The sequence below is a fragment of the Oryzias melastigma genome, linkage group LG16 (genome assembly GCF_002922805.2).
Source record: "Oryzias melastigma strain HK-1 linkage group LG16, ASM292280v2, whole genome shotgun sequence".
Lineage (NCBI taxonomy): Eukaryota > Metazoa > Chordata > Actinopteri > Beloniformes > Adrianichthyidae > Oryzias > Oryzias melastigma.
Genome location: NC_050527.1, coordinates 29,115,766 through 29,123,760, shown reverse-complemented (window position 1 = coordinate 29,123,760; position 7,995 = coordinate 29,115,766). Strand labels below are relative to the sequence as shown.

General features: G+C 41.9%; 1 protein-coding gene across 1 annotated transcript; it reads left to right on the top strand.

Annotated features, from left to right (window-relative positions):
• Window positions 1–158: 158 nt before the first annotated feature.
• On the top strand, window positions 159–7,305 carry LOC112136607 (polypyrimidine tract-binding protein 2; the record flags this gene model as incomplete). Its single annotated transcript, XM_024258422.1, is given in 4 exon segments — window positions 159–186; window positions 2,248–2,308; window positions 3,854–4,026; window positions 7,165–7,305. Coding segments are annotated over 4 exon segments (403 nt in total), but the record flags the coding sequence as incomplete, so codon positions are not given.
• Window positions 7,306–7,995: the final 690 nt, after the last annotated feature.

Here is a 7,995-nt window from a genome sequence, read left to right as displayed (position 1 = left end):
GTAAGCCATCGGCTGTAGCTAGTCCACTCCCGCGACGCAACGGAGCCGTGGCGCTGGTGGTGTTAGCCTGGGGTTACACTATAATAAATGTTGGATGTTTTTGATTAGTTGTTCAACAGTTTGGTTTGTTACTAAATCCAAATGTTTTTGTCTTTCAGCGTTGGAGATATAGCAGTTGGAATGAAAGTAAGTTTTCTTCTTGTAATTTGCCTGTAATTTCACCTTTTTAACTTCAACCCAAACTCATGGTAAAAGCTTTAATTCGGACTCAAGGTATTAAAATTACAAAAAATAAAAATGCTGTCCTTAAAGAGCTAATTTTTACAGGTAAGTGGCTCAAAAACTGATATTTTGCAATAGTTGAATAAAGTGCACACAAGTGTAAATTTGCCAATGTAAGGCAGAGTTGCTGAAGCTCTAGAAATGTTTAGAATTCCCTAAATGCAGAGGAAATAATGAACTTTCTGTATCCTAGTGACAAACATCTGCTTTTATATATGCAACTTGTGTGTTTGTTGTGATTTGTACTTGACTAACTATCTATCACATTGAGAAGATGAGTCCTTCACCATTTTCATGATTCAGGAGCAGTTGCCTGTAGGAATGTCAGTCAAATCCTCATGCTGCTGCTTTCTTTTTGTTCACGGAAATAACAACACAAGCGTCTCTCTGCTCAGATTACTGGACACTTAAATCTTCTGATAGTGTATTGAAGGCCTGCTTTACTCCAATCATTCTTCAAAACCATCCAATGATCAGACAGCAGTTCCAGGAGGTCAGTCTTTTCATTTCTAGGTGCTTCCACATCAGCCGCGTCGGCGCACATTCAAGCGGACACTTTCAATGAAAAGTCAATGCAAACACGCGCACACCAGAATTCCTGGCTTCCGTGTCTGGGATGCGCGTAAGCGCGCTTTGTTGCACAAGTTTTTAAATCAGGTCACGAGCTCAAAGTACAAATCGGACACGCATTGAGTTCTCGGTGAATGTTCAAAACAGTTCAACATTTTCACACATAATGGCATCAACCCAGCACAATGACCAATCAGGGACCCGGATTTGGGAGTGGTGAGTGGGTAGCGTCCACTTCAAAGCATGGAAGTGCCAAACATGATCAGGAAAGAGAAATGAATCATTGCGGTTTGTGCCGGCTGAATTAATGTGACATCCAGAAAGATATTAAAGGAACAGAGTTGTGAAAACAAAAACGCCTAGAGCAATATTTGGGGTATTTGTTCTGCTTTGACTTTTTGCTCCTTGGTTCTCCCTGTTGTAGGTGGTGGAGGAGCGCTAATGAACAGTAAAAATACAGGCAGGATAGATAGATGCATGTGGTGTTGATGTCACCTTTGCCTGTAAATCTGTGGGATAGCATCTTTAGATAACGCTGGTATTTTAGTAAAAAGTAAAGGTGAAATATGAGACAGGAATGGTTATACAGACCTTTTCAGAGGAATGAAAAAGCTCTGATGGGATTAGGAAGAAGAGTTGCTTGCTAGAAAGGCAGGTTCATGTGGAAATATGCTACTAACCTTATTTGTCGAGTACCAGCTGCAGTTTGGTCTGCAAAAAAATCAAGTTAAAAATTTACCTTGAGGCAAAATGCAATAGTCATCAGAACATACAGGGTCTTTTATTTAATCATATTTTCAATGTCGAAGTTTAAAAGCAAAGGGCTGCCAGCTGTTGGAAGGAAAGCCACGTTTGTGTAATCCTGGATTCTTTGTTTTGTGCTCACATTGTGGCTAAAGTCAGACAACTTTATTACCCTTTCAATTTATTTGTGTCATGTTGGTTGTAGCAGGCCTGACAGCGTCAGCTTTATCGTAACTATAAAGAATGTTGGAGGCAGAAGAACACTTGGTTCAAATTCAGTCAGACAGGAGCGGGGGGTGGGGGGTACAGAGCTATTATAAAGTTGTGTGTGTAATGGGTCCCCAGCCACGCTGCTCGTCATCCCATCAGTCAGGTTTAAGACCACAGCGCTCCTGGCAGCACCAGCAAGCCTGCTGGGACCCAGTGTAGCTCTTGTTGAAATGACACTTCTTGACATCTTCAATTCAGCAAGATTAAAGTGGAACCAGCAGCAGAGGAGTGGGATCACTCTGGCACAGTTTTATGCCACTCTGCACAGACTCCTCCTCCCTCTGTTCCCTAAACTGTCTTCAGAGAGCTCAGCTTTATTGTTCTTTCAGCTTTGTTATCCTGGCTTCTTACCGTTGTTTCGTTTTTATCCTGTTTCCACAGAGAGGATCTGATGAGCTGAGTATGTACAACAATCCCAACTCTGACATGAGCACTAGGCGTGGTGAGTTCGTTCCAACCAGCCTCACAAAGGGAGGGGTTTGACTGGACGTCCTTCAAGCACTTTGATGTGTCATTGCTGTGGTAATAGGTCTCATTTCAGTCCACGAGCGTGGTAACACCAGGCGTGGAGCAGGCGGTTAGAACGCTCTCCTGTGCTGCTAAAGTACACATCTTTACGATCAGTTTCTCTTGGAGGTGCTAATTCTGTGGGAATATGGCCAATTTTCAGAATAAAAGACCAAATGAGGACTAGGGGTGTGCCAAAATATTGATATTGTGATATAACGCGACATTTAGTCATCATCCTCTGGTGAGACGTTCCTCTGGAGGTAGATAGGGGGCGCACGTTTCAAGACTGGCTGTCGCGGGCAATAATGTGTCTGGCAGTTACTTGAATTATTTGAATTTGGTTTTGTTTACAACCATTTAGCACTAATTAGTCGTACTGCTGCTCACGTTTACTATTGTTAAGACTGAATTCTACAGATAATTCCCATTCAGTTGCAGTCAATGCTTATCAAAGACGGTATTACTAATTTTAGCAATGGTGGACTTAAGTGTCTTATTTGTTTTGTGTTATTTGTTGCACAAAATAAGACACACGTTGTGCATTATGATTTAGGAAAAAAATCAGAACATAAGGTTCTACAACCTCTGGAGCTGTGCAGAAACAGCCAGCTAGCATCGTCAGGACAGTGGAGAACATGCAGGGAAACCTGTTCTGTGCTTTAAGGATCACCGGCTAAGAGGTGGATCCCTGCTGCATATCTGTCCATCAGAGGGAACGACCCCCGGGACATGTCTAACTCAGGGATGTGGTGAGGGGAAGTGCAGTCTGACAGAGATGAACGTCAGAGTAAAATGAACCACTGTCCAGAAATAATGGCTCCATAAAACAGGAACGCTTTGATGCAGATCGTCTGAGCATGTTTGTGGTGATCCGCGCCAGATCTTTTTTGTCATGTTTATTGATCTGTTCAATCTTTTCCCTGAGAAGAAAGTCCTCCTTTGCATTAATGTTTCTCAGAAATGATGTGCTCCTTTTATCTCCTGTCTGATACTGTGCCAATTAAAACTCTGGCTGCAGATAGTTGTGTTTGGAAAACGGAGAAAGTGAACCAAATAATCATTCCGTTTTGCAGGAATGGCATCAGTCTTTTTGCTCAGAGAGTCGCCCACCAACATTCATATTAGTCCAGCTCACCCACTGAGCAGAGTGCATGACGCCGTGCACTTCAGATGGGATGTTTATGCTCAAAGAAAAGTTAATGGCAACAGCTAAGGTTACCGCGTTTACCAATGTGCTTCTAAATGAACTGACTGTTTCAGCCTATACTGGCACTGTACACACACTATAAAGTAAAGGTTGAAGGCAAGTATGAGACTTGTGAACCACTGCTCTGTGTGTTGTATAGAAGGTAAACAATTTCTAACAGCAGTCCTACATCACATGCTGTAGAAGTAGAGCTGTGTACTGATGAGTCCTGGAGTGAAATGTTTCATATTTCAGATTAGGATTCAGCCTCTCACTGTTCTGTGACTGTAGACGGAACGTCCAATGGCAGTGACAGTAAGAAGCTCAGGGTGGAGGAGGCTCTGCCGTCTCGTGTGATTCACATCAGGAGGCTTCCCACTGAGGCAATGGACGCAGAAGTCATAGCTCTTGGTCTACCTTTTGGCAAAGTAACAAACATCCTGACATTGAAGGGGAAGAACCAGGTGAGTGAACGTCTGACAGCTCAGTCTGTCAGACAGCATGAAGCTTCAGCAGAAATGTGGAAAACACTTAGTCTTGCTATCTAGAGGTGCATCACAAACTTGCCAACAGCTCATCACAAAAGCGTATTGTGTGTCTGTGGAAGATAACATGACATTTGTCTGTTGGATTCCTGTCAGATACAGCTGCTTTGTTCCATGTTGGTGTCATTGAACCTGACTGACTGACAGAGGCATCTGTCTGTCTGTTCACACAGACCACGTACTTGATGTATGAGTGTCGGCCAATGAAATACCGCAATATTTCACTTTATTGATTTCTTTTCTTACATCCCTAGTTTTTGATGTTTTTAACACATTCTCGCAGCATTTTTTCTCATAATGGAGGATATTTATACTGCTCACAAAAATTAAAGCAGCATTTTAAAGAAACACATCAGATACATCAGATCTCAAATGAAGTTGGATATCTATACAGATAATGACAGGGCAGTGTCTTAGGAACAAAAGGATGCCAAGTCTTTTAATGGAAATAAAAGTTTTCAGCCTACAGAGGCTCAATTGTGTAGACACCATAAAATCAGAGTGAAATGAAGATGTGGCAGGCTTTTTTTCCAAAACTTAATTTCTGCAACTCAAAATGCTTTTCAGTATCTTGTTTGGCCCCCACCAGCTTGTATGCTTGACAACGTCCTAATGGTGTCTTGTGGCATTTCCTCCCAGATCTGTGTGAGCTGTTGTACAGTCTGAGGAGCAACCTGGCGGCGCCTAATGGACCCAAACATAATGTCCCAGAGATGTTCTATTGGGTTTAAGTCAGGGGATGGTGAAGGCCATTCAATTGTTTCAATTCCTTCATCCTCCAGGTACTGCCTGCATACTCTTGCCACGTGAGGCCGGGCATTGTTGTGGATTAGGAGGAAACCAGGACCTACTGCACCAGCGTAGGGTCTGACAATGGGTTCAAGGATTCCATCTGGATACCTTATGGCAGTCAGAGCACCATTTCCTAGGCAGTAGAGGTCTGTGCGTCCCTCCATGGATATACCTCCCCAGACCATCACTGACCCACCACCAAACCTGTCATGTTGAACCGCGTTGTAGGCAGCATAACGTTCTCCTTGTCTTCTCCAGACTCTTTCTGGTTGTTTGGGTAGAGACATTCACACCAGTGGCCCTCTGGAGGTCATTCTGTAGGGCACGAGCAGTGCTCAGCCTGTTCCGCCTTGCACAAAGGAGCAGGTATGGGTCCTGCTGAGGGGTTGAGGACCTTCTACGGCCCTGTCCAGCTCTCCCAGAATAACTACCAGTCTCATGAAATGTCCTCCATGTTCTGGAGATTGTGCTGGGAGACACATTAAACCTTCTTGCTGCAGCACGTGTGGAGGTGCCATCCTGGAGAAGTTGGACAACCTGTTCAACTTCTGTAGGGTTAAGGAATCTCCTCATACTGCCAGTAGAGATAATTATCAAGCCAAAATCAGCACGAGTGGAAAACCAGCCAAAAAAGATCAAGAGGGAGAAACTTGAAATGACCTCCACATGTAACACCAGTCCTGTTTGAGGGTTTTCTTATTGTTGCCACTGAAGTGCACCTGTTGTTAATTCCATGAACACCAATACAGCTGAAATTGATTAACGAGGCCCTCAGCTGCTTATCCAACCAGAACATTATCAAACAGGTTTCATTCAATTCATGCCAGGCCCAATAAAAAAAGTGTTCCTTTAATTTTTGTGAGCAGTGTATTTTAACTGTAAAACAATGTATTTACTTATGTTTTTGTAAGTATTAGTAGCATATTGTGTCGTATATTGTATTGTAAATGTGTCATATTGTACCTGTTTCTTCTCTCACATGTAACTGGACCTGACTTCCAATCTCATGCCAGTGACATTCATTTGTCTACAGGTTTAACAATATAAATCCTTCAATCCTGTTGTGTTTGTACAAACAAATTACATTTCTGGGTTAAGATTTCAGACAATAAAAATTAAGGAAAAATTCTATCTGGTCTTTTTTTGTTCAAAAGCTGCATATTTTCATCCAATATACCTGGTAAAACACTGATTAATAGTGATCAATCAGAACACAAAAGTGTTAATAATCTAATTTTATTTTAATCTGTTGACAGCCTTAATTAAAAATAAATGTTCTAAATACACAGTTTTGTGTGATTTAATATTGTGATTATTCGTAGGTAATTAGTTGTCAACAAATACCCAAACAAAGAAAAATGATTGCGATTAATCGCAATTCATTTTTCCTAGGTTTGCGACTAACTAGTTAATTTTTTTTTAATTGATTCCCGGGCCTAATATTTTATTAAATATATTTTTGAAGCTTTTAAAAAAAATGAATGTAAACTTTTGTCTTGTTATTTTGTCCTATTGTTTTTTTTTCTTTTTACTGATCTGAAAAATGATCCAAACTGTAACTTTAAAACAGTAATACGATCTGAACGGTGAGTTCTGGGATCTCAAGCAAAAACCATGACCTGGAGAATGACACAGGTTGCTAAAATGTTGTCTAAACTGAATGATAGTAATTAAAAGACTACTGGGAACACTAACATTAATCAAAAGATGATTGGAGTGGGACTTTAACCTTTTAACTACCAAATAAAGACCAAATAAAAAAATAAATAAAAAAAAAACAGGTTTTTCTGCTGCTTGTTGAAGTGGAGAGTAAAACACAATGTGCTTAATAATATGTCTCCTAAATGTGCTTTACTATTTGGTTGAGAAGGTTGTTTTAAGCAACAGAGATTGTGATGCAAAAGCAAACTCGTTCTGGGTTTTCTTCAACCAAACGGCCTCTGAAGGTGTGCTCACTTCAGACTGATTAAGGTGATGCGCAAAGAAACTTTCTTGCTTAATTTACGAGTTGCTTGATGCTGAGCAGAGGAGGGCAGTAGCCTGCACACAGGCACGGTAGCCAAAATAACCAGTATCAACCCTTAGGGTGAAAAGAAGGCTGATGTTAATATAAGTCAAAATAACAAATACTGGGAAATAATCAGTTGACCCCTAGTCCTGTTGATGTGTGACAACCCAACAAATAAAAACAAGTATCTTTACCCTGATCCCTAATGTGGTGTGAGGAGTGAATTTGTCAGTGAGCTCCATCCTCATTCTTTGCAGGCCTTCCTGGAGATGGGAACGGAGGAGGCGGCCATCACAATGGTGAACTATTACAACACGGTCCCTCCACACGTCCGCAACTCCCCCGTCTACGTTCAGTTCTCCAACCACAAAGAGCTCAAAACTGATGCTGCCAGTCAGGTGAGTGGAAACCAGAATGCACCTGGTATCACGCTAAAGAGCAGCTGAACTGCTGCAGCAGTCTTTGCCGCTGTTGGAGTTGAGTGTTTTCCTGCTGGATCACACTTGTTACGAAAACTGGATGGATTTGGAAAGGCCGTTCACTGCAGGTTGATGTGGACATTTTCACTTCTTTGTCAAGTTCTGTGTCTGACTTACTAATCGCTTGTTTGGAGCAAACCTGCAGCTTCTTTCAGCTTAATCCACCTGTTCAGATCATTCACATCCATGCTTTGGAGGTTTTGGGCGGGGCTTGGCTTCTTCAGACAGAAAATACTGGAGACTAGTTTTAGTTACAGATCATCTGCACACTATTCACAGCATTTACCATTTACACATTTTGAGTTCCAGCTTTTCTCTGGAATGATTTATTTAGTTTTATTTTTTAGCTCAATAATGGTAGTTTTAGCTAAATTTTATAAAAACCCACCAGTGGAGGGTGCTCTGGGAGTGTGGGGTTCAGGGAGACTTACTGAGGGCTGTCTGGTCTCTGTATGACTGGACCAGGAGCTTGGTCCACATAGCTGGCAGTAAGTCAGACCAGTTTTCGGTGCATATTGGACTCCAGCAGGGCTGTCCTTTATCCCCGGTTCTGTTCATAGTCTTCATGGACAGAATTTCTAGAAGCAGCCAGGTTCCAGAGGGGAACAG